We start from the raw sequence: 25,417 nt of genomic DNA on the forward strand, positions 1-25,417 counted from the left end.
CTCTAAAGATGCCCGCAATGTGGTGGGAATAGTACTAGACTTAGACTGAGATCCTCTAAACTCTTCCCCGGGGTGTCAAGGTTTGGGTCATGCTGAGCTTCAGTTTCCTGGTGCCCAGTATGAAATCAGCAATGCCAACTGTACTTACAAAGAGTAAGTGAGGTATAAAATATGTGACTGCACTCCACATATTAAATGAACCCAGATGTTAAACTTGAATATAAAAATTGTGTTAGTGTGTCTCATATTTTAACCTTTGTTTTCTTACAGCATTGTGAAAAGGAAAAACTGTCTTCTTCAAAGGATTTGAAACATGTTCATACAAGGAGTGAAGCAAGTAAACCTACCCGGAGACTCTCAGAGTGTTTGCATTCAGCTGATGAAAACAAAAATGAATCCAAACTAGAAAGAGAACATAAACGGCGGACGTCTACCCCTGTTGTGGTGGAAGGGGCACAGGAAGAGACTGACGCGCGAGATGGAAAAAAGCAGATGGAACGCTCAGACGTGGGCACAGAGGAAAAAGAACCCCAGAAACAGAAAAGCACCCTTAAAAATGAAAAGCATCTGAAGAAAGATGACTCCGAAACAGCGCATGTGAAAACCCTCCCTAAGAAAGAGATGAAATCTTCCAAGGAAAAGGCTGAAAAAGAAAAAATTGTGTCAGAAGACAAGTTGTTTACAAAACATAAACATAAAGGGGACAGTGCGCATAAAACAGGTGATGAGACTGAGCTTCATTCTTCTGAGAAAGGCTTAAAAGTGGACGAAAGTGTTCAAAAGCCAAGTCAACAGACTAAGCTTTCTTTGGATGATAAAGCCGAACGAAAAAGTAAACATAGGAATGAAAGGAAGTTATCAATTTTAGGCAGAGATGGAAAGCCAGTTTCTGAATATATTATAAAAACTGATGAGAATATTCGTAAAGAAAACAAAAAAGAGAGACACCTCTCCACCGACAAAACTAAGGCAGAGCACAAATCAAGAAGATCAAGTGATTCTAAAATTCAGAAAGATTCTTTGAGTTCCAAGCAACATGGAACAACATTACAGAGAAGAAGCGAAAGTTATTCAGAGGATAAGTGTGATACAGATTCGACTAATTTAGACACTAATTCAAAACCAGAAGAGGTTTGCCACAAGGAGAAGCGGAGAACAAAGAGCTTGTTAGAAGAGAAACTTGTGTCCAGGTCTAAGTCAAAAAGTCAAGGCAAACAGTCAAAAGTCTCTGAAACAGAATTACAAGAGGGTGTCGCAAAACAGACAGCCAGTTCGAAACCAGATAAGGAGAAGAACTCAGAAGAAAATGATCCAGATAGACAACGAAAGTCTAAAGCTGAGGACAAATCTGAGGAAGCTAGTGTTGAACCTGCATTAGAGAGTGTAGCCCCTTCTGCCCACAGTGCCCAAAAGGACTCTGGTCACAGAGCCAAGCTACTGTTAGCAAAGGACAGATGTAAGAGTGAGAAGGATTCAAGCTCCTCTAGACTGGAGAGAAAAGTATCAGATGGGCACAAAAGCAGAAGCTCAAAGCATAGTAATAAGGATGTGAAAAAGAAGGAAGATAACAAATCAGAGGATAAGGATGGTAAAGAAGTTGACAGCAATCATGAAAAGGCCAGAGGAAATGGTTCAGTGACTGAAAAGAAATTAAGCAGAAGGTCCTGTGAAAATCGGAAAGGAAGTGCATCCCAAGAAATGACCAAAGGAGAAGAGAAATTAGCAGCAAACACTTCGAGCACTCTCAGTAGTTCTTCCCTTCAGAGACCAAAAAGAGGTGGGGATACCACGTTGACCCCTGAACAAGAGCCAATGGAAACCGATTCTGAACCTGCTGTGGAAAATGTACTGGAAGTTTCGAAAATCCACGAGAGCAGCAGTAATAGTTCTCAGCAAGACACTGACTCTGAAAATGTGATGAAGCAGAAAACGACAGGCGTGGTTCTGAAGGATGAAGGAAGAGCTTCCACCACAGAGGCAAAACCAGCCGCTCCGGCCTGTAAATCAGGACGCGGAACAGGGGTTGCTGGTAATTCTGAAAAGCACGCTGACCATAAAAGCACCGTGACCAAGAAAGTGCATACCCAAAGTGCTGCATCCAAACCAAACCCCAGGGAGAAAACACCAACTCCACAAGGAACTCAGGAATCGAATGCAGACTCTGAAACTAGTCATAAAATGTTGACTTGTGCTCCATTAGAAAATGAGAAGGCACAAAAGAATTCGAAACACACAAGACCCGCTGAAGAGCGTGTTCAGGGAGACACTGTTGAGCATTCCGCCAATTTAGACCCCTCACCATCTTTAAGTTCGGTGACTGTTGTGCCTCAGAAACAGTCTCATGATGCAGATGCAATTCCTGTAGTTGACAGGAGAAATGTTTTAGAAGGTGGCGCAGGCAGCACCTGCCTGGGGGACCACTCTGACCTCCCTAACCAAAGTGTGACTGTTAAGGAATCCGAAGTCCCTAGGACAAGTCACAGTAAAGAAGGTGGTGCAATTTCCACAGCAGATAGGCCAGTAAAAACAAGCCTAGCTAGCAAAAAAAACATTCCAGAAGGTTCCCAGGCCAACCTTAGTAAACAAGGGAAAGGAAGCATGCCTCTTGATAGCAAGTTAACAGATACAATTATGGGAAATGAGAATGTTAACAAAGAAGGCGGCTCGGTGGACGTGGCCAGAAAAGAAAATGACCTAAGTAGAGAACTCACTTCAAAGCAGACAGTTAGAACTGCAACAGCAAATGGCCAAAAGGATGGCATCGCTGTTGACTGCATTGTGGGCATGAGCACGGAGAAAGATGCTAAAACTGTTGAACTTGAGCACAGTAGAGGCTCAGGTGAAGTAGTAAACTTATCAATTGATGTTGAAAGAAGAAAGGAAAACAGTGAGGTAGACACCAGTGCTGGAGGTAACCCTGCCTCCTCTGTTTCACACCAAAGGAACAGAAAAACTGAGAATGTGGTAATTGGCAGAGCAGAGAAGACTTCTCTGGCCACTAGTACAGAAGGGGAGGACAAAGGCCTTCCCTTGAACTCAGTAAAAGCCGGGGATGCCACGACCACGTCTTCAGAAAGAGGAGAGGAGGAGGTGGTGGTGCCTTGCACAAGCATTGAAGCAGATGAAGGCCTCACAGGGGGCTCCAGAAATAATGCTCTCCACACGGGGGCGGGAGCTGGGCGGTGCACTGTGTTTGCCGCAGCGGAGGAAGGTGGGGGCATGGTCACGGAGGGCCTGGCAGAACGTGAAACCTTCCTTACCAGCACCAAGGTGGGAGGAAGTGGGGAATGTACTCTGGCTGGATGCGAAGAGCGAGCAACAGACCCAGTGACTGCTCAGGCGGTCCCAGTTGAAGACAGTGTCAATAGTGCTGTGACAGAGGAGAAAGATGATGCTGTGACCAGTGCTGGCTCTGAAGGAAAATGTGACGGTTCTTCCAGCAGAGGCTCAGAAAGACTCAGGGGAGCCGGTGAGGGCGAAAGTGAGGGAGCCGTAACAAGTGCTGGGACAGAAATGCAAGAGGAGTCATTAAGCAGCGAAGAGGCAGACAGGTTCCAGAGAAGTAGGACGAGGATGGGCCCCCAAAAAGAAACCGAGGGGACTGTGACATGCACAGGAGCAGAAAGGGGGGGCGGAAGCTTTGTGCTGTGCCCAGTCACTGGTGCAGGGCCACAGGAGGAGCCTATGGTTACAGGTGCAGCTGTTGTCCTGGTGGAAAACAACATGCCACCAGGAACGAATGCCGCCCAGGAAGGAGATGGTTCTGGGAATGACGGTACAGAGGGGGAGAGTGCTGTCACAAGCACTGGGATAACGGAGGAAGATGCAGAGGGGCCAGCAAGTTGCACAGGTTTGGAAGAGAGCAGTGAAGGCTTTGCGATGAGTTCTGAGTCCGAAGAAACTGGACAGGGTGCTATGAACAGCACAGTAGCCAAAGAAGTCACTAACGTACCTCTGGTTGCTGCTGGTCCCTGTGATGATGAAGGCATTGTCACCAGCACAGGTGCCAAAGAGGAGGAAGATGAAGGGGAGGGCGTTGTGACTAGTACTGGAAGAGGAAACGAAATTGGGCACGCTTCAGCTTGCACAGGGGTAGAAGAAGAAAGCGAGGAGGCGCCCGTCTGTGAGAGTGCAGAAGGAGGAGACCGTCGCATCAGGGCCGCGGCCAGGCACGGGCCCGCCGAGGCTGGAGCTGCTGCCGGAAGTGCACAGGAAAGCAGCGTCCACAGTGTGAGTGGGGCTGAGAAGGAAATGAAAGATGCGGAGATCTGCTCCAGTGCCAAAGGGATCGTGGAAAGCAGCGTGACCAGCGCGGCTTCGAGGGACGATGGAGCAGCAGCACCAGTGCTTGAAGGTTGCGAGGGGCCCATGACTAGTGCAGCCTCAGGTCAACGCGACGGTCAGCTCCCCGGCAAAGGCAAAGTTGAAGACACCACGATTTCCACTGGTCTGGTGGGGGGCAGTTGTGAGGAACTGGTGACTGGTGCCATGACAGAATATGAAGTCCCTCGCACGTCACCGAGTGAAAAAGAAGATGAGGGGGTCATCACCTCTGTGGAGAATGAGGAGTGCGATGGCCTCATGGCTACCACAGCCGGTGACGGTGCTACCCACCAGACTTGTGTTACTGGGGGCCAAAGTCAAGGCACAGGCTTGGTGATTTCCACCAGCACCACACATGATTACACTTCACAGTTAAGCACCAATAGGGACCTGGGAGGTCATTCCGGCGCTCTGAGAACTGAAGAAAATGTGGAAGGCCCTAGAGTGAACAGGGAAGAATTCGAGGCCCCCATGCCCAGCGCAGTTTCCGGAGAGGAGGGCCAGCTCACCGCAGTGAGAAGTGAGGAGAAGGACGAGTGCGCCATGATCTCTACTAGCATAGGGGAGGAGTGCGAAGTGCCCGTGTCCAGCGCCACGGCCACCCTGTGTGCTGGCGGCCAGCAGCCAGTGGCAGCAGCTGAAGAAAGAGCCAAGGGACCCGTCTTGGTCAGCACGGACGACTTCGAGGTGCCTATGCCCAGCGCACCCACCGAAGTGGAAAGTCCTCTTGCCTCAACCAGCAAGGAGGAGAAGGATGAATGTGCTCTCATTTCCACCAGCATAGCGGAGGAGTGTGAGGCCTCCATTTCTGGGGGAGCTGGGGAAGGTGGACACGAGCAATCTGGCACAGCCGTGGAGGAAAAAGATGGGAGTGCCGTCATCTCCACAAGCTCAGTGGAGGACTGTGAGGGCCCTGTGTCCAGTGCTGTCCCTCGGGAGGAAGGTCACCCTGCGGCCACCCCTGCAGAAGAGATCAGCGACACCACCATGATTTCCACGAGCACCTCTGAAGGACGGGAAGCAGCCATGAGGGGTGCCATCCCCCAGGATGAAGAGCGACCCGCAGTTGCGCAGATGGAGGATTTGAGTGATGCTGCCATCATCTCCACCAGCACGGCTGAGTGTGTGCTGGCTGTCACTGGCCTGGGCAGGCACAAAGAGAACCCGCTGACTGCTAGCAACCCAGAAGGAGGAGATGGCGTGTCAGCTGCAAAGGTGAGCAAGTGTGAGGTCCCCATGCCCAGCCTAATTGCCGAGAACAACTGTCAGTGTCCCGGGCCACTCACAGAAGAAGTGAGCACCCAGGAAGAGTGCATCAGGGCCCCAGTCAGCGTGCTCTCTGCAGAGGAAGGCCCGCCACTGGAAGAGAAGAGTGTGTCTTTGAGCTCAGTTCAGAGCCTGGATAAAAGCTCTGAGGCAGGGATGGTTGGGGACAGCACGAAGGCACCTTGTTCGGCAGGGAGGGACTTGGAGATGAGGGCTGGCTCACCTGTCAGCCTGAGAAGACCAGAGCAAACGCTGATGGCTGAGGACTCCATCAGTATTCGCTCTTTGACAGCAGCAAATACTGGTGCTAAACTAGCTGGTGACGTGCCACACGTCAGAGACACTGACACAGAGCAGCCCTCTCTTCCTCCCACCCAGCAGGAGCCCGAGGGTGACTTGAAAACCACCACCAAGTGTATTCATGGCCAAGAATCCGAAATCGCTCCTTCCCGTGCAGCCCTTCCAGCTGCCTGTCGGGTGGCCCTGTCAGCACCAGAGTGTAAGCAGGACTTGACCGTGCAGAGTGATCATAGTGGATCACGACGGACCGTCCAGGCGTCAGCTGAGAAAACAGGAGATGGCGTGGTGAAATCCTTTCGGAAGGAAGGAGACCTCAAGGTTGCGGTTTCTTCTGAAGAAAATTTGGGTGGCATAGGTGAGAATGTCTCTAATTGAAAACGTTCGCGTTTTACAGAGATTGTGTGTAGAGTAAATTTACAACAGCCTTCCAAAACATGGTTTTGGTTCCAGAATGTCACAGAATAACTTGTCAAACTTGAAGGTCAGGCTTCTCCAAAAGATACTCTGTTCAAAGCTTAAGGCCTCAGACCCACTTCTCATGGACAGGGAGGGAAGAGGTGGGGGATACTGCGGGTTCCTAAACCTCCCTGACCTTCAGGTATCTCGTCAACCCTGTGGAATTAGTCATTTTTTATCACCCCTATTTTACAATAGAGCAGATAGGTTCACAGAGTTGATATATCTGGCATGGTACTTGAATGCCTTTTAGAAAACATTGCTCTGTTCTAGAAAATGAGGATAATACAAAAATAAGCATCATTTCTATTCTAATCTGACACAGATTTGCAGTATGTGTCAATCCAACTGCTTAGTTTAATCAAGGGAGCACTTTAAAAAAAACTGAGTTTATTCAGATAAAATGAGCAGTTTCTGGCTTAGATTTTGTTTAAGAGAAAATGTGTTCTCTCCTAACAGGTTTCAGGGAATGTTGGTCTTATTAGAAATGGTTGATAACTTTCAGTGTATAAGCTTTGAGTGCAGTCATTCAGTATACAATCCAACTGTGGACACTGTGCACCAGCTCCGACTGTGCTGGGCCCTGGGGGTGCCCAGGGAAATAGTCAGCACGGGGCGAAGCTGTGAGTTCAGCCGTGTGTTGGAAGTAGGCAGTGACACTGTCGTGGGGCACGTGCTTAGAACCAGGTAAAGCACAGGATGCTATAAGGACGCAAAGGGACCTGGGCTACACTTGAGAGGGTCAGGGGCGTTGGCTCCTCCCCCGCTGTGGCGGTGTGAACCGCAGCATCCTGGGCTTCCAAGCTGGCACAGGCACCCGTCCCCTCAAATGCAACCTCAGGAAGCAGGCCCGTGGTTCCATCCTGTTCACTACAGGAACTTAAGCAGGAGCCATTAAGAAATGTTCACAGCATTGAAATAAGTAACTTTAAAATTCTGCATTGAATGTAGCCTGAGGTAAAGTGAATGCTCTGTACGTTTTATGACTCAGTCACCCCTATAGCCTGTTACTCCTTCCTCCCCATTCCTGCACCGCCTCTATTTTTCTTGAAGGAGCAAAAAGATAGAAACGCTTTAGCAAGGAAAAGCTTGCAGTCTCTTGGAGAAAGGATTTTTTTTGGAGACTTATATGAGCCACAAGTCACAGAAGCACAGGGGAGGGAAGGAAAGAAAGGGTCCAAGACAGGGATAGACTTGAGGCTCCACCAGAGAAAAACTCGATTTTCTTTCATCTGCTTCACAGGTTTTTAACTTCATGTTTGATTTTGCTGTGCCAGCATAAAGTGAGAGAAATGAGTATTCATAAATCACCTTTTTTATCAAGAATATTCCTCAGTGGCCCAGAATATTTCCCTAAACACCTGGAAATAAGATGTATCCACAAATAACACTTTCTGGGCAGCCATCTTAACAGCAAGAAACAGTGCGCCCTCCGCAAAAAGTGAATGATCCCTGCTTTTCCCAATAAGTTTCATAATACTCGTTTCTATTCTTTTCTACTGATTACAAAATAAAACAGCTAAGTGGGCATGGCATGCTAGATAAGAACATTTTGTTATCTTTTGGTTCAGATTGTATTTTGCAAGCAGATTCTTACATTGGTTTAATGGTTTTAAATTTCATTAGGCCACGAAGGCTGTCCATCGAATGTTTTGGGAGGATTGGACTTGAAAGCCAACTTGAAAACTGAGGTATGGCTGATAACACAGGTATGCTGAGCTTTGAATGGTGTTAAGTGCCGTTTCACCCTGTGTATACACGTATGCATTTAAGCAGTATATACCTCTCTTGTTTTTATTGTACTTAAGACACTTAAGTATTATTATTGTTACATCGGGGTGGTGGGAGCCAAATGCCTCCGTGATTTCCGTGAGTAATGCCATCATTCGTTCCATTTACTCAAACCAGAAACCTGAGAGTCACTCTCTGTTTCCCCTTGTCACTCCACGTTTACTCCATTGCCAGTTCTTTGTATGTGTGTATGTGTATGCATGTATTTATTTTAGAGAGTGGGGAAGGGAGGGGGAAAGAGAAAAAAGCGTTGATGTGAGAGAGAAACATCAATTGGTTGCCGCCCGTTTGCAGCCTGACCAGCGACGGAACCCACAACCTAGGCTCGTGTCCTGACTGGGAACTGAACTGCTGACCTTTCACTTTGCAGGATGATGCCCAACCGAGTGAGCCACACTGGTCAGGGCTCCATTATCAATTCTTACATTTTCTGTTTCCAGGGTATAACTTGAGTCCATCTGTTTCTGCTTCTGCAGTTACTACACCAGTATAAGCCAGGGCTTGAGTAGTGTCCCTGCCGAACTACCTCCCTCTCCAACCCCCTCCAGTCTGGGATTATCGGTACAGCCCTGAGAGCCATCTTGAAAACCATAAATTAGGTCATGTCATTATGCTGCTTAAGTTTTCCAGTGGCTTTCCATCATACTTAGAATAAAAGCTAGTTTATCACAGCCTGTTGGTATACATACCTAACCTAGTCTCCCTATCCCCTTCCCACCCGATCTCGTGGCACCCTGCAGGCATGCACGACAGCACAGTGGCAAGCGTGGGCACTGTGAACAGTGCAGAGGGGGCTCTCCTCACCGAGCTGGAGCAGTGTGTAGGCAGACAGGAGGGCTTGCAACGAGGACATTTGAGTTAGTGTTTGAATTTTGCAATTAGAGTATAAGTATACCAGCAGAGAAAGAAAGCCTTACAATCAAAGCAGCATGTTCTAGACAGAGGGAAGGGCCAGCGGTGCGTCCCGGGCACTGCGGTGGTTTTAGGTCAGTGGTGGTGCGGTGCTGGGGAGTGGTGCTGAGCGGGAAGGGCCTTGTGTGTTGCACTGAATTGGAGTTTTAATTTTAAAGCAGTAGGAGAGCAGTCACTGATGGGTGGCTTCAATTAAATGGATCAGATTCATTTTTTTGGTTTGTTTTTAAAGGCTGACATATATTCATTTTGAAATTGTGCACAGATTTGAAAGTGGGCTTGTATATTGTTACAAGATGCTGGGGTGTTTTCTTTTGGGGGCGCTTTCCCATTCATTTGAGGTTCGTCTTGCCTTCTTGTTGTAAAAACTGTAGTTAACTCTTTTCTATGGTGCTTTGGGCTTCTTAGACAGTTCTGTTAGCGGAAGAAGAGAACAGTCATGAAATTCCAGCACCATCAGAACGTCCACGTGGGAGAAAGCTGACTGGGACAGGTAAGCTCCTAGCAGCTGGATTACCTTTTGTTGCAGCTTAAAATGAGTAGCTGGTTCATGACAATATGCTGACAGGCTGTAGGAATTGGCTTCTCACTTTTTAAAATAGGTTAGTGAGAAACTCTATGATTTCATTTTTAGCATACACCTTTTCTTATGAAGTGTCAATCAGCTTTATATGAGGTGATTCTCCAAATCCGTTAGCTCCAAATCGTCGTGGCAAACAGAAGGTTGCTTTGAGCACACTCTCGCCCCGTCCCCAAATGTGTCTTTGTACTTTCCTTCCCTTCTAGGCGCTATTGTCACAGCTCATTTGCAACAGGCAGGTCAGCAGCTGGTGCGCCCACTTCTCTACAGCCCTGCTCTGATCCTTAGACTGTGCCCGAGCTACTCCCAGCTTGCAGTCTCTTCCGGTCTCCTTGAGCCTCAGGGGTCACTGTCCACTGCAGACTTTTTAGGGGAGTGCCCAGTGTCAGGAAAGGTTAGGGCAGCGACTCAAACTCCCTGGTCCAGGACCGCTTGACACTTAAAATTCAGCAAGGACCACAGAGAACTTTTCTTGTGTGGATTATACCTGTTAACATTTACCAAATAAATTAAAACTGAGAAAGTTATAAAATATGCATTGAGTATAATTAACTCGCTGCCACAAGTTAACATAAATAACATTGTTTTTCATGAAAAATAGCTAGATGTTCCAAAACAAAATCTAGTAAGAAAAGTAACATTTTACATTTTTGCAAATCTCTAAGTCTAGATTAAGAGAAAATGGGCTTCTCTTATATGTTTCTATAGTCAGTCTGTTGCTAGTCCATTGTCTTGGCTGAAGCATATGAAGAAAATCCAGCATCACACATGTACAGTTGGATTTTTATAACAATCTTTTCAGATAATTGTGGGGACATCATATGGCCTCTGGAACCTCACTGTGTACTCACTCATGAGTTTAAAAGGTGAACAGCATCTTAGTGCTGTGACTGTGCTTTGGTCCTTGCGTACCCGTAACGGGAGGTCTTAGGAACTCCCGAGAGGGCCAAGGCCACACTCTGAGAACCACAGGGCTAGGGAAATGGAAATGCGAAGAATCGTGACATTAGAGAGGTTTTCCAGGGTTGTACTCTAGTCGTTACTGTACATTTTCTTCTGCTTCACATATTAACCAGGAAAAAAGTGACAGGAACTGCAGCATATGTGATCAAATATAAGCTAGTTGTTTTTTGTTTTTGACAACATTGAAATGTCTGTGCAAGTCAGATGGAAGAGTCAGGGTGATTTGGTTGCAAGTAATAAAACTACAGATATTTGCTTTAATTTGTTAGCTCGTTGTCTTAGTTCAGGTTGCGGGAATTCTGTAGATTGAGTGGCTTAAACAAAAATATTTACTTCTCACAGTTGTAGAGCTGGGAAGTCTGAATTTATGAGGTCAGCCTAGTCAGGTTCCGAGCGAAGACTCTCTTCCTGGTTATTTCCTCATGTGACCTTCGGTGGGGGTGGGGGGGCATCACACAGAAGATTATCTCGTGTCTTCTCTTTTTATAAGGACACTAATCCCATGACGGGAACCCTGCCTACCCCTAGCACCTCATCTAAACCTCATCACCTCTCAGCACTCAGCTTCAAACAGTGTCACACTGGGGACTAGGTCTTACATGTGAATTGCAGGGCACACACACATCCAGTCCATAGCATGCACAAACCTGAAAGTAAAGGCTCGTGACTTCAGAGCATGATGGTGTCCCCACAGACACCTTAAAAAGGCCCGATCTCTTCTCTTCTCCTTTGGCCTCCAGCAGGGGTAACTGCTTTCTCATTTATGATCTCTGGAAAAATATCCTTGTCCTACCATTTGTGGCCAAAATCCCAAGATTTACTCCAATTCAGCTTAGGTAGCTTTGTGCACCCTAAACTAAGTGCTGTTGCCATCTCTGAAGCCACACTGTGCCCTGGACCACAGCCTGGGCTGGGGAGGTGCTGGGGGAGAAGCCATAATGTCATGTGTAGTTAGAGGGGAAGGCAGGGGGGGAGAGGGAGAGAAACATCTGTTGATCAGACCCCTCTCACATACCCTAACCAGGGACCCGGCCGCAACCCAGGCATGTGCCCTGACTGGGACTCGAACCAGCAGCCCTTTGCTTTATGGGAGGACCACCTGAGCCACACCAGTTAAGGCATGAAATCATAATACTTACAGCGTCTGTGCTGTAATTTTTTTTTCTTTTTTTTACTCAGCCTTATATTGTGGGCTTTTTTCATTGTCAGTATATACAGATTGACTTCATCTGAATAGTAATCCATAATGCATTTTCCTATTTGTAGATCTTAGCAATCTCCAATTTTTATTGTTTTTACTATTGTAAATAAAGCTGCAGTGAACTTCCACACTCACTTAATTATGTGTTTCCCCCAAGTATTTCCGTAAAATTGAATTGGGAGGTCAAAGAATATATAAGTTTTGAATTTTGATAAACACTTCTCTCTTCCCCTTTTTTGGAGCCAAATGTCAAAGGGTGAGTAGGTGTGCAAAAGGCAGAGAAAGGCATCACGCAGGGTGTCCTGTGTGTGCATCCTTCCCAGGCAGCCGTCACAGGATGCGACCTGGAGAAGCTTGCAGGCAGGTCATCAGGCAGGCCTGGACGACCACTCCCAGGCTGGTGAGCCCCTCGGGCCAACGTGTGGAAACCCTGACCCTGACAGAGGGATCCAAAACTCAGAAAGGGGAATTAGTTAAAATTTGTGTGTATGAATTACAGAACCCATCGTTCACATTCCACTTGTTATGGTCCCAAAGGTACCATCATGGAGGTTCTGAAGCCCTGTGTTCCCACATTATAATTCAGATGACTGTGTTTAGGTACGTAGGTTCAATAGGAGACCTGCTTACGTAAAAGGAAGTTGTTCAGAAGAAAAATGTGCGTTCTGTCACTGTTGAGTAGAAACAGTAGACTTTGTACTTCATGTTTCCAGAGAATATAAATATATAAATAGATCTTTGCTGTTCCAGGGGCTGGGAGCTAACTTTCCATTTCATGGCATTATTTTTTCAATGAACCAGTGTTGCCCTGTGGCTTAGCACTGAGTAAAGGTCTTCCAGCTTTCCTCTGAGCTTCCGGTCATGAGCACAGCAGGCACCGGAGTGACCGAGGGACCACTGCCGTTACAGTAGACAGGCAGCAGCAGGCATTTCCGGGGTTCTGCTCATAGGGTGACAGACGTGGGTTGTGGAAGACGATTCGTCAGAATTTTATAATTCCCTTAGCAGTGTAGTCCTACCTCACTGCCCTAAACATCTCTAAGTTTGTGTCCCTGCAGCTCAGTTTCCTCACTTCTCCCTTCTGTTTTGAACAGCTGAACCTCAGAGGGAGCCTTTGGTGCTGAACGAATCACTGAGGGTAAGTCGCCCCAGTGCAGGGTTTCGTTATCGTCCCTGGGTCGTCTTGATTTAGCGCGTTGAGAGTGGCCATGGAGGGGACGTCCTGAGGGGGTCGTCTGCGCGTTTCCGAAGGAGACAGGAGGCCCTAGGTGACATGCTCTACACGCAAGTTCAACACACTGACCAGGGTCTTGACTTGGTCTTTTCTACAGTCAGCTGTAACAAACCTGAAATAGGTTTGTTATGAAATATATATGGTTGTTTTCCCCACTGCCCACCCCCAGAAAAGTCACTCTGCATTCAGCAGCGTGGAATCTAGGCCAGCGTCATGAAATGACACCGAGGACAGGAGAAGGCCCACGTGGCTCAGACTAGAAGGCTCACCCGGTGTGTGAGTGCTAATGAAGCCCTTCAGAGAACCGAACTTCCTGTTCGGACGACTGTAAGGCATCGCAGGTCAGCTTGTGACGTGAATTGATCACTGTACTGCAGGCAAAACAGATATTGTTTTGAGAACTGACAGTAAGTAGCTTTATGTTTTTGGAAGGCTTTTCTGAAGATACCAAACTGTAATGGCCATGTATACATTTTTTTTTCACATGTAGCTCTTGCAGTCCCTTATGTACTTGTAAGCTGTTTTTCCTTTTTGTGTTTCTGAAGGCGTTTTTGGAGACCTGATATCATACCAGGAGCGAACATTTTGAAAACGCTTGCAAACTGCAGGCAGGCACATCCTTTCCTGAGCTCCTAGAGGACTTAGTACCAGACAGCTGGCATCAGAGGGCCCTCCTCGCCCTGTTGAAACACTGTCTTGTAGCGGGAAGCTCACACACAGTCTGCTGAGTAGGAAGGAAGGAAACCCCACTTGTGTGGTTCAGGTTTACCCTGCAGAGCCAGCGAGGCCACCGGAAGCCCCGAGAACGTCTCCATCCCACCGCAGCGCTTCCCCGAATCCAAGTCCCCACTCGGCCTTGCCATCCTTTCTAAATAGGCATGGAATTCTGCAGCTAGGATTTCAAATATTGTAGGATGTCCTGAGACCTCCCCTCAGTAAAAAAAAAGAAACAAAAACTTCTGACTGAGTAGCTCAGTTGATTAGAGCATCATCCTGATACACCAAGGTTTCAGGTTCAATCCTCAGTCAGGGCACATACAAGAATGAACCAATAAATGCATAAATAAGTGGAACAACTAATCAGTCCATCTATTCGTCTATAGGTAAATGAACACATACATAAATACATAAGTAAATAAAATGAAACAAGAAGTACAGTTGACAAGATTTACCAAAGGGAAATCCCAGGACAGAATGACAGGATCCCTTAGAATTTTTAAATAAGGGAAGAAGTATCATGGGGGACCATTGGATGGGAAAAGAATGCATAGAATCAGAAGTATATCCTTGTATTATTCCTTTGCCATGCCATTTTAAAAGAGAATAAACATAGCAGGATGATAATTTATTAAATGGCTCTGTGCTCTTGAACTTGATGGTGAAATTAAAAAAAGGGAACATGTATTCCACCTCCTTTCATCATCCCACAAACAGCCAGTCATGTAAATTACCTTTTTTTTCTCCTTTCTGCTCTCAAGACTTCTCAGGTTATCCATTAACAACATTTTTTGTTGTATGTTCAGGTCAAAAACTCAGGCTCAAGAACAAATGAAGAAATGCACAGCAAAGGTCCTAACAAAGAAGGTAGGTTAATGGATTTCAGAGTAGTGATTTTCACAGTGATTATATGTGCCTCGCCCTGTGCCTATTACCGTACTTGTCAGGTTTTCCCTCATTTATTACTGCGATCCAGTAAGGTGAGTGCAAACAGCATTGCGTCAGTAGTTGAGGACGGTGAGGCGTGAGAGGCCCAGTGGCTGGTTCCAGGCCACGCAGCTTATAGGTGGCGCCTTGCCGTAAACACTAGAACGTCGCCAGTCACCTCACAGTGGACTCAGTCCGTCACAAGTGCAGAGGATACAGTCCTTGTGGTCTGTACTGTCGGAGAAGTTCTGTGCTGAGTACCGGACGCCGTTACCTTCTGACGGTCTCAGGTGGGCCCAGCGCGGGAGTGCCACGTCCCAGGCTGAGGTCCTCTCGCTCCCCAGCACCGTGAGGACTGCCAGCACCAGAGGGGCAGTTCCCTTCTCAGACAGACCGTAGGATCTTCTTCCTACTGATTTTGTTGATTCTCTATTCCAGGAATGGGGGAAAGAGGTCGCAATCCCCGATGCAGTTATTTTCATAACGTGTTATACTATATTTCAAACCAAACTAAAGCAGCAATAATTGTAAATCCTTGTACTCATCACCTAGTTTTGTCATATCTTGAAACTTAGTACGTTTGCTTCAAACGCTGTTTAAAAACGTTACAGATACAATTGAACCCGCACTGGACCGTCCCGGTCCCAGTCTCCTCTTGTGTGCTCCACAGGGAGCCGCTGTCTGTTCCCGTGCACGACACACAGCCTCCAGTGCGCGTTCTCGGAGGAGGGCGCCGCGCTGGGGACCCGCCTCCTCCACGTGTGCTCAGTCGGCATTGTGTTCTGAGATGTCGTCGTGTTGGTGGCTGTCTAGTTACTTTTTTTTCTTTTGCTCTTTAGTGTTCCACATGTGAATAGAGCAGTTACTATTTTTTGCTTCTTTAGGTTTTTTTGGCACTTCTCCCAATTATGTAGAGTGCTCCCACGTGGGATCCTGTCCCTGTCTCCCAGTGCCTGTGTAGTGAGCGCTCCTGTCACTCCAGGTGCGCCATTGCTGGGTCGGTAGGCACCTCTCCCACTTGACTGAATGTGCCAGGTTGTCGCCAGGTGGTTTCCCAGTGGTCACTCCCTGCCTGTCCCACAGTTGGTATTGTCAGGTGGTTTGGGATGGTCGCTGACCCGATGAGTACGACGTGGTACCTCCTGTTTTCTTCGGACACTTCTGCATGCCATGCTGCTGCACGGGCTGCGTGTCCAGCCCAGGGACCCTCTTCCCTCCCCGAGTCCTGTTCACTCACATCTGGAAATGGAAACTGGGGGGTTTTACTGGCATAGTTGTCATGAGGAGCCATCACCGTCATCCGTACAGTGTTCTACACCCTCCTTCCCTTCCCCCGCCACACACCCCTAAAATAAGTGTTGGAATTAATGAATAGTTAAGGTGGGTTTTCTTTTTCATGTTTGTTACTCAGGCATGTCCAGTGGTAGCAAAGACAACACAGAAGACATAAGAGGTCGCAGTGTTGAAGCAAATTCTAAAGAGGTAGGTTTTCATAATTTAGAATTGCGGATTTCCGGTTTGATACACAGTGATTTCACCTGTGCCTAAAGGCTTGACTTCTCGGTGTATGTGAAAAACACAGTGGGGTGGTGAGGGTTCTCCTGTCACTTCCGTCCATGTGTGCTCACTAAAGTCCAGGTGACTGACAGCTGCCAGGGTCACTGGAAGTGTCCACGTGGTGCACTCGGGCGTGCTTTTGCATTTGCTGCCTTTTGTGGGCACTCGAAGAGAAACACTACCAGTTAGCCCAGGACATGCTGTTGATGATAAGGCATAGCTTGACTTCGGAGATGGTAAAATAACAACTACTTTTTTCAATGTAGTTTAGAACCGTTGAAATACAGTATATAACCAGAAGCGGATTTGACTATTTTGTATGGATTTATGTTAGAATTTTAAAAAAAGACTCAAGCTTAGTCTAATTCAAATCTAGATGCCAAAAGTATTATTTTAAACTTTTAAAAAGTATATAAAAACATATTCCAAAGGCGAGAAGCTAATGTGTCCATTTCAGTAGACAGGATGCAAATTCAAGTGCCTCTAACAGAGTCATTCTTAATTCCAGGTGGAAGAGAAAGAAAGGCATACGCCTAAAAGAAAAAGAAAGAAGCATTATGCCTCTTCAGAAGATGAACTGGGTATTCAGAGTATACATCTTCCTGTTTCAGACATCTTTGAAAATCGTACTATCTTCACATGCAGATAGTGGCTGATGACAGAAAGTCTCGAGCAGGGTGTCGAACTCTCTTTCACCAGGGGCCACATCAGTCTCGTGGTTGCCTTCAAAGGGCCGAGTGTAATTTTAGGGCTGTATAAATGTAACTAGTCCTTAACTGTTAAGGAGTTAAAATTACATTCAGCCCTTTGAAGGCAACCGTGGGGCTGATGTGGCCCCCAGTAAAAATGAGTTTGACACCCCTGCTCTAGAGGGTAGTGCAGTGGACCCTTGATCAGCAAGAGGGTTGGGGCCCTGGCCACCTACAAAGTTGAACATCTGAGTGTAACGGTAAGTGAGCTCTCCGAATACTCAGCTTCCCTGCTGAGGGTAGAAAATACAGCTGACCCTTGAAGAATGTGGGTTTGAACTGCTGGCTCCATGTAGATTACAGACTTTAAAAGTCAAGCCTGCTTGTTCAAGGGTAAACTGCAATTGTTTACTTCCCAGCTCGTGAGTTCGTTTGTTTCCAGCCTCCCTCGACACCTGTGGGGTTGTTCCTGGACTTGATCTAGAAACTATGTTGTTTCCTAGAACACACAAGACCCAGGCTCCCTCTGTAACCGGCCTGGGATCAGAAGCAGACGCCCAGCAGAGCTCAGGAAGCACTATGGCAGAGGTGCACAGCGGCCCTTCTGGGCCTCGCACTGTCTGACTTCCTTTCGGTCTGAAACAGTTTCACTCAGTAGAACTTACTGCGGTGATGGAAAGCGCTCTAGTCTGTATTTGTTTGTCCAGGACAACAGCTACCAGCCATGTGAGACTGTTGAGCATTTGAGTGGGGTCAGGACACATGAAAGGCTGAATTTTTAACTCTATTCCATTTCAATTAATTTAAATTTCAGTAGGCACATGCAGCTAGTGGCTACCATACTGGACAGTGCAGAGACTTGTATACTTTATATCTGATACCAAGTACAAATTCAATAAGCACTTATTAAATAATACATGAGAAAGAATGGATAAACACTTTTGTGGTAAGGAATATAACTATTTCATAATATTGAATTCATACTATGGATATTATCCGTGGTACTATATACATATTGATAGTAACTATGTGTTAGGTATTATCACCACTTAATAAAAAAAGAAAATAAGATTCGGAGAGATTCGCAGCCAAGCACATGAGCTTAGTCATTAATTTGTACCTCTTCAGGGGTGTCAAACTCATTTTCACAGGGGGCCAATCAGCCTCATGGTTGCCTTTAAAGGGCTGAAGTAACTTCAGGATCACGTAACTGTAACTACCCCACAGCAGTTCAGTGAGAGGTTGGCGCTGCTGCCGGGTGGAAACAGGTGCCGGGTCGGATAAAACCAGGTGGCGGGACGACAGGTTCAGCCTTCGGCCTTGTGTTTGCCACCGTGTCTGAGGTACTTGTTTAGGAAGGTCAAATACCTCTGGGGACTCTGCCCACCCTAAGCCTTTTCCATAGAATGGCTGTGTTTTGGTGTCATGAGCATTTGTGGGGTTTTGTATTATTTATTAATTTTTGGCTTGGCCAAAGCTAAGGCCTGTGTTCAGTGCTCAAATCACATGATATTAAAAGTACATTTAGAATCACTTGCCTCACTGCATCAGAAGCTTAAGAAAAGTCTCAGACTGTCTTAAAATAGAACTGCGCTTTTCGTTTTCATTTAACTTTGTATTCCTTTGTGATTCTGTCCAAACTGATTTATAGATGATAATTCAGATGTCCTGGATTCCAAAGTAGAAACAGCACAGAAGCAACGTTCTGAAACTGAGCCACAAGACACAAAGGTATTTTTTCATATAATTCATTTAAAATTTTTGGAGTAACCTGATTCTATCACTGTGAATACTTACATATTTTTTTCATTCTTTTATCCCTTTTTATATATGTCTAACGTTAATCTCTGTATTGTAAAGGCTATATTTTTAGGCTCAAGAAGAACACAGATATTGCACTTTATTTTTTTTATTTTGATTTTTTTACAGAAGAAATTACATTTAGTATGTAATTTGTCGTAAGATAGAAACTAATAGAAATCCAGGGACAACTTTTTCTTTTTTTTTTTTTTTACCTTTTTAAAAATTTATTGGTGACGTTGGTTAATAATATTATATAGGTTTTAAGTCTAGATTGCTATATAATTTTATACTATATGATTATTATCACAGTTTTAGATGTAATCCTTGCTTCGATTTTGTTCATATTGTTGACTTCATTGGGTTTTTAGGTGCTTTCTTCCAAAGTGTGATGTGCTTTATTACAGATACATACACACCAAATCGGTGAAATGCAGGAGTGCATGTTAATTTAAAAATTGCAATGTTCTGCCTTCTCTGTACTTTACTCCCCGCCCCTAAAACGCACACCGTGCAAGGACGGGCGGCACCCACTGCCTTCCCCTGTGGTCTGTTTCCGTCTCGGGGCTCCCGTCGTTTGTCTCTGCCCCCCCTCCTCTGGTTCCAGGCCCAGCTTTCTCCATCCACTGGCTGACACCGCTCCTGGATATCAGCTGATTCTCTTCCATTTCTGAGACTCAGTGCCCCTCAGTGTCTATTCCAGACTCGCTCCATCTCCTCGTTCCCTCTCTTTCCACCTTGTTCCGAAAGGAGTTAAATCAGCCTGTAAAGATACATGCAGCGGACTTCCAGGCACTGAAGGCAGTTCAGAGTCCCTTTTTTCCCTTAGTAGCCAATGAACTAAATAAAAAGTAGTAAAAGAATGTCAACAACTGAAGAAAGTAAGTCACATATTATGAATTTCAACTGGTTGTGGCCAAGGAAGGAAGGGCCTTGAAGGCTGCCTCCCAGAGCGGCAGTTTGTGGAGAAGCTGATCGGAGGGCACCTTTTCATTTTTTCGTTCTTTTCTGTAAAAAGTCGTATGTGTAGTATTTTCAGTATTATGAAACAGCACTCTTAAGATTAAGCCTTATATATATATTTTTGTGTGTGTTCATATATTAGTATTATAATGTAAACATTCTGGTGTTTCATACTCAAAACATTTTTGCTACCTAAGTGAGTAATTTAACTGGAGGGAGAGAGCATTGCTGTCAGTCAGCCCCACTGAAGACCCTTCCAGTTTATCCCTCCCTCCCAGGGGAAGAAAAAAATCTGTACCAGTTTCTGTCTTCCTGTAGAATTTCCCTCTAAAAACACAAAGTCCGGGGGAAGGAGAAGAGTGATTTCCATTTTGCAGGGGCGGAACAAAAAAATAGCAGCCTTGGTGCTTTATGGTTGAATCTTATCTCATGTTCTTCTGCCTTCAAAATATGTATCTTTTTTATAGTTTCACTAGCAGCAGCAATAGTTACTTTTTTGAAGCAGTTTGCAACAAACTATTTTGAAAGGCCACTGGGAAATTTGTTTTTGAAATAGAAAGGGAAACTTTGGGAGGATAACTGGAGGCAGTTTGGAAAAGAGGCTTCTTGTTTAACTTCTCCGCAGGAAGAGAGCTCTGGGGACTTGGAAGAGTCGTCTAAAACAAGTCCTAACACAAGCAGCACTGCTTCGAGAGCCATGGAAGAGCGAGGTGAGTTCTGCACCGCGAGATGAGTTGTGAGAGGAGACTAACCCTGCAGGCAGCCGGCATCTCTAGCCAGGCTTCACCTGCTGCAACGGCCTTCTCTCCTTTACTTCCCTGTGACCTTCCAGTCACGCACTTGCTTGACATCTGTAGGGCCTGGGTGTCATTTCTCATTCGGATCCAGTTCCACCCAAAGTGTGCTGCTTACCAGTTAACCAGACTCTGGCTTACTAACTTTGGTGGCACAGGCCTGAGAGTGGAGTGCATGTGCATGTGTGACAGGGACTGTGCCAGTCACCTGGGCGGTGTCCCAGCCATGAGGCTGGCCGTGTCCCCGGCTGTGACCAAGCTCTACTGTTCCTGCAGATGAATACAGCAGCGGCGAAGCTGCTGGCGAAAAGGCAGAGCAAATTGATGAGGACAACGTAAAATCTCAGGAGGTAAGGAAGGCTTTCATATTTGTTTCTTCTGATTAACTTAAGGACTAAAAGCAAATGCACTAAATGCTTTTACCTAAATTTATATCGAAGGAGTCGAAGAAGCTATTTTTTAAGCATAGCAGGACACCATTTCATACAGGGTATTTTATCAGTGTCATTTTGATTAATTTTGTTCTTTTCATCTTCGTTTCATCCAGTCATTTGTATGAGACCTACTTCTGTTACAGCCACATAGGATCGCCCAGAGCTGTGCCTCTTTGGCCACGTCAGGTTCCCACCCTGGCAGCTTAGCACAGCCGAGCCACGCACTGGGTCAGGCCAGAGAGCAGGGTGCTGCTGGGCCAGGTGTCTGGATAGGACAGAATGGGAGCAGCAGCAGCAGCAGGGTGTGCAGAAGGCCCACCAAGCGGCCCCACCTGGGACCCAGGTTCACACGGCCTCCTTGGAGGCTGCTCACTCCCGACCTGTTCAGATCTGCAGAGCCCAGTGGGGCCCAGAACTGCACTGGCCGGGACAGGCCCAGAAACCCAGGGAGACAGCCTGCCCCCCAGCCAGATCTTTTAGGTGACCAGCCATTGCCAAGTTTGCCCTCTTTTAAATAATCCCTTCTGTGTTCTCATACTTCTGTATGAGATAATCAGTGGTCTCCTTTATTCTTCATAAGGAACAATGTTTGGTCACAAGTGACTGAACTAACCCCCAATTTAAATGGATGTGCATATTTATTCCAGAAGTGAAGGCTGACACAGATTGTTCACGTGCGTTGTGTTGCCTCCGAATCCTCAGGACTGTGGGTTCACACGCAGCTGCCAGTGCTGGAGGCAAGGGGACAGCTCTGAGCCCCAGGGCCCGCGTTTTCTGGGTGACAGAGCCTCTTGGAAGGAAGTCTGAGTCTCATTTGGAGAAAGTGAGATGATGTTTGTGTCATAGAGGATGAAAGTCATCTGTTTGCCTTCTCCCTTTAGGAAGATCAGCCAGTAATTGTTAAAAGGAAAAGAGGAAGACCTCGTAAACACCCCGTGGAGACAGCATTGAAAACAAGTAGGTTGTTCGGTGTGTTTTTAGTTCACACAAGCAGTTTTCAAGCTGAGTTTCTAAGTGAGATTTATTTTTGCATTTTTTAGAAGAAGACTGCAAAGCAGATGCTGGCCTTGTCACCGTAAGTAATTGCAAAAGATGAGAACTCTGCGAATGTTTGCTCTTGACCTTGAAAGGGTACACAGTATCTAATATTTTGAACAACTTTATTTGTAAAAAGTATTTGAAAAGCTCTGAATGGCTTTTTAAAAATAAAACATTGATAACCATTCACATAACATCTGATTACTAATATTTTTACATATACATTATTAGTTCTTCAGTCCGATTCCTTCCTCACTTGTGAGTTCGATTACATAAAAATCTTCTAGGGACTTAACTGTTGTGGTCTCCCATCACTGAAATATAATTTGCTGCATTTCGTGGTGTTCGGTAGTGGCTTCTTTAGGGAAATTGCTGGTGCCTCACCGTGTTCCTACTTTCTGCCACATTCCTTTTGTAGTAAATTGTACTCTGATTTCAATGCAGAAAACTCCTCAGTGATACGTGCTCTTTTTAAACGTTCTTTATCTTTGACCCTGAAGTATGAGGCCAGCCGAATGGTTGTGTCAGGCTCTCATTGCACGCGTGTCAGTGACATTATTAAAAGGACAGACCCACGTCCGCTGACCTAACAGAAGCACACGGGATTCGAGCCTCAGCTCCGCACTGACCCGCAGCCCTGTGGCACCGAGACCCTTTTGGGGCTCCATTTCCGTGGAGACCACAGAATTACTGTAAAACAGCAAAACCGAAGGGGCGTGTATGAGCGCATTTCCCAGTGTGTGAGCTGGTTCGCTGGGGTTGGGATTTTAACATTGGGCTGTGCTACATGTCCCCCACTGCCAGGGACTGGAGTGGCCAGGAAGGGGCCCAGGCAGCCCCGGGAGAAGCACAGCGTCCGTGTTCACTTGGTGCACTTCCTCACCTGCAGAAAAGAGGACCCGAGTGTTCTGCCTGCATAATAAGTAGCAGTCCTGCCCCTTCCTTCTAGGGGTGATGACAAATTGCTGGCTTCAGTGCTCTGTTTGTTTCTTTAAATGCAGGTAGAACAGTCTCCACCTGGCGGCAAACTGAAAGTGATGCAAACAGGTCTGTGCCGGCCACGTGGCTCTGCGTGTGATGTGCGGGAGGTCACGGGAGGCTGTCGGGGTGGCTTTTACAGTTTCGTTGCTTCTTGCCAAAGTGTTTTTGGTAAAAAAAAAACAAAACAGTTGTCTGTATAGCCATGAGAGACTGCGCATATTGGCTTTTCCTGTGATCTGAGCCTTTCTCAAGTTTAGAAGTCTGGGAAGCTTTCAGAGAGGAGGGCGAGGCAAGAAAAAGCAGTCTGGGCAAGGCACTGTGCCACGTGCAAACCGTAACTTTCTGGACCTGTGTAAGGGAGAAGTAGGCTGGGCTGGGGACAGGGCACGCTTGTCACGAAGACACTAGTTCAGCTCAAGAGCCTATTGTTCTCAGAAGAATTCTGAAAGCAGCCTTTGCAGCTTACAAAGCCAGGATGCAAGAGATAAAATTGTTTCAGATGGTTTTGTCCTTGTTCCAAACAAATGTTGATAATTCGCTCTGGATGATGGGATGCTGAGAACATCCCATGTTATTTGTTAGTGTTGCCTACATTTTCCAGAATGTTTCACAATGTGTGTGTATTTATTTCATGGTTTGATAACTTACATAAAAGCAAGAGGATCCACTAGTGGGTTTTAAAGGGTTGACGTAGGCAAAAAGGTGAGTGAGAAGCTACCTTGGACCAAAGAAGCAGCATGGTCAGGTCACCAAGGGCACTCAGGTACAGACTGTAACAGCATCTCCACAGTTAACTGTGTGACCTGGGGACCACACTCCAGTTTTGCTCATTTCTTGGGAAATAAGGTTTGTTGCTTACTTGGTTAGTTTCTTTTTTTGTTTTGTTTTGTTTTGTTTTGTTTTGTTTTTCACACATCAGCACATTGCAACCTAACATCAGATTTCAGTTGGTTAGTTTCTTTGTTTTAAAAAGGAGATTCTGCTTATGTTTGGCTTTTAACCAATTTGAATCACAATATTATAATATTTTAAATCCATATTAGAAGAACTTATGTAACTTGAATGTCCTTTAAAGACTCAGAGTGAAGCTATGCAGGCACATTTGGGTTGTTGTTTGGCAGTAGTTCTCTGAGCCTGGGTACTGATGACCAGTGTAAGACAGGATTCTGCTCTGTTGGCCATTTTCTTGGTTCAGCTCTTCCGTATGTGTTAGTGTTGAACATGTTGAACTCAAGGAAAGGAAAAAAGAAAAAGAAAAAGAGAAAAGGGCAGCTGCTGTAGCCTCATCACTAATGAGAAGTATCTACATTGTGGAGTATCTTATGAGTATCCCATAATTCTAGCTCTTTGAAGATAGTATACTTAACTGAACTTTATTTCTCTTACCAATCCAGTCTCAGAAAATTGTAGCACCTACAGAAAGCAAAATACATAAAGAGTAGACAAATACAAGCTAGCACAGTCTTATATACATATTTTTTAGTTACCGTAATGTAATTATTTAGTCAAAGAACTCCAGCTGTCACCCAGCTCCTCAGTTATGTGACTCTGAGCATTTTGCTTAAGTTCCTGGAGCCTTGTTTTTCCTAACTGTGAAATGGGATTATAGTACTTAGAGAGCAACATCGAGATTTCGGTGATGTCTGCAGTCCTGACCTGCAATTCCCAGTAAATTTTGGGGGTTCTCTCAGTGTCCCCTTCCTCCTCCATTTCCGGGTTCAGAGCATTTGATCAGAACACAACTGCTTCTCCTACATGTGAGAACGGAGGATTGGTCAATTGGAGTAATTCGCCCACATCCCATAGCTTATTAATGACAGATCTTCAGTGTCTTGACCAATATCCCAACATGCCAGTTGTTCTGACTCAGGCTTTACATGGCTAATACAAAACAATGCTGAGTTGTGTAAAAATGCATTAATTAGCACTGGCATATTCATAGACCAGAAGCTGGGCTGTTGACATTTAGTCTTGCACTAATCAAGTATTAATGCAGAGATTTCCTTTTTCTTAAAGATGAGTCCAGTAAAGAAGCAGGGGCCCTGCAAGAAAGAAGCGCAAGCAATGTAAGTGTTGGTTTTCTTATCAAGATACGTCTTTGAGAAACAAACTCAGTACATGCGCAGTGGACGGCTCTGTCAACTCGAATGTAACTCTTCTAGGAGGACAGTGAAGAGAAAACAGTAGCAAGCGTGCGCCGGAGAGGAAGAAAGCCCAAGCGCTCGCTGACTTTATCTGACGACGCTGGTATGTTCCTAGCAGATGCCTGATTACAGAGCCTTATTATTTCAGAATCACCTTTTTCGGAGTTTTCCTTTGGATGAGGAAAAAGTCAGCGGGGTACAGCTAATATTAGTATTACGTAAATACATGTGAAATGGCTCTAATCCCGTGTCAGAAATGGCACATCCCAGATGTGTCTCTGAGAGCATGCGAAGCCTGCGTGAGTGCTGGCTGTGAACTGCCTAAGTAAACTCTCCCAAATGTGTTT

The 25,417-nt window shown here is 45.9% G+C and overlaps 1 protein-coding gene across 3 annotated transcripts in view; it reads left to right on the plus strand.

The window, feature by feature from the left end:
- BOD1L1 (biorientation of chromosomes in cell division 1 like 1) overlaps positions 1–25,417 on the plus strand; it is a 50,645-nt gene that overhangs the window by 18,773 nt on the left and 6,455 nt on the right. The window contains exons 10-24 of one of the 3 annotated variants that reach the window (XM_037126784.2): positions 271–6,244; positions 7,972–8,036; positions 9,457–9,541; positions 12,887–12,930; positions 14,550–14,610; positions 16,082–16,152; positions 16,736–16,808; positions 18,568–18,647; positions 20,305–20,389; positions 20,750–20,823; positions 21,789–21,864; positions 21,948–21,982; positions 22,947–22,992; positions 24,943–24,992; positions 25,089–25,173. In XM_037126784.2, coding sequence (XP_036982679.2) covers positions 271–6,244; positions 7,972–8,036; positions 9,457–9,541; positions 12,887–12,930; positions 14,550–14,610; positions 16,082–16,152; positions 16,736–16,808; positions 18,568–18,647; positions 20,305–20,389; positions 20,750–20,823; positions 21,789–21,864; positions 21,948–21,982; positions 22,947–22,992; positions 24,943–24,992; positions 25,089–25,173 — 6,904 coding nt within the window. Of the gene's footprint in view, positions 1–270; positions 6,245–7,971; positions 8,037–9,456; positions 10,204–12,886; positions 12,931–14,549; positions 14,611–16,081; positions 16,153–16,735; positions 16,809–18,567; positions 18,648–20,304; positions 20,390–20,749; positions 20,824–21,788; positions 21,865–21,947; positions 21,983–22,946; positions 22,993–24,942; positions 24,993–25,088; positions 25,174–25,417 lie in introns of those variants that run through there. The other 2 variants (XM_053672321.1, XM_053672322.1) reach the window with 2 other exon arrangements.

Source organism: Artibeus jamaicensis, unplaced genomic scaffold, assembly GCF_021234435.1.
Source record: "Artibeus jamaicensis isolate MK-2021 breed Jamaican fruit bat unplaced genomic scaffold, CSHL_Jam_final contig_76, whole genome shotgun sequence".
Lineage (NCBI taxonomy): Eukaryota > Metazoa > Chordata > Mammalia > Chiroptera > Phyllostomidae > Artibeus > Artibeus jamaicensis.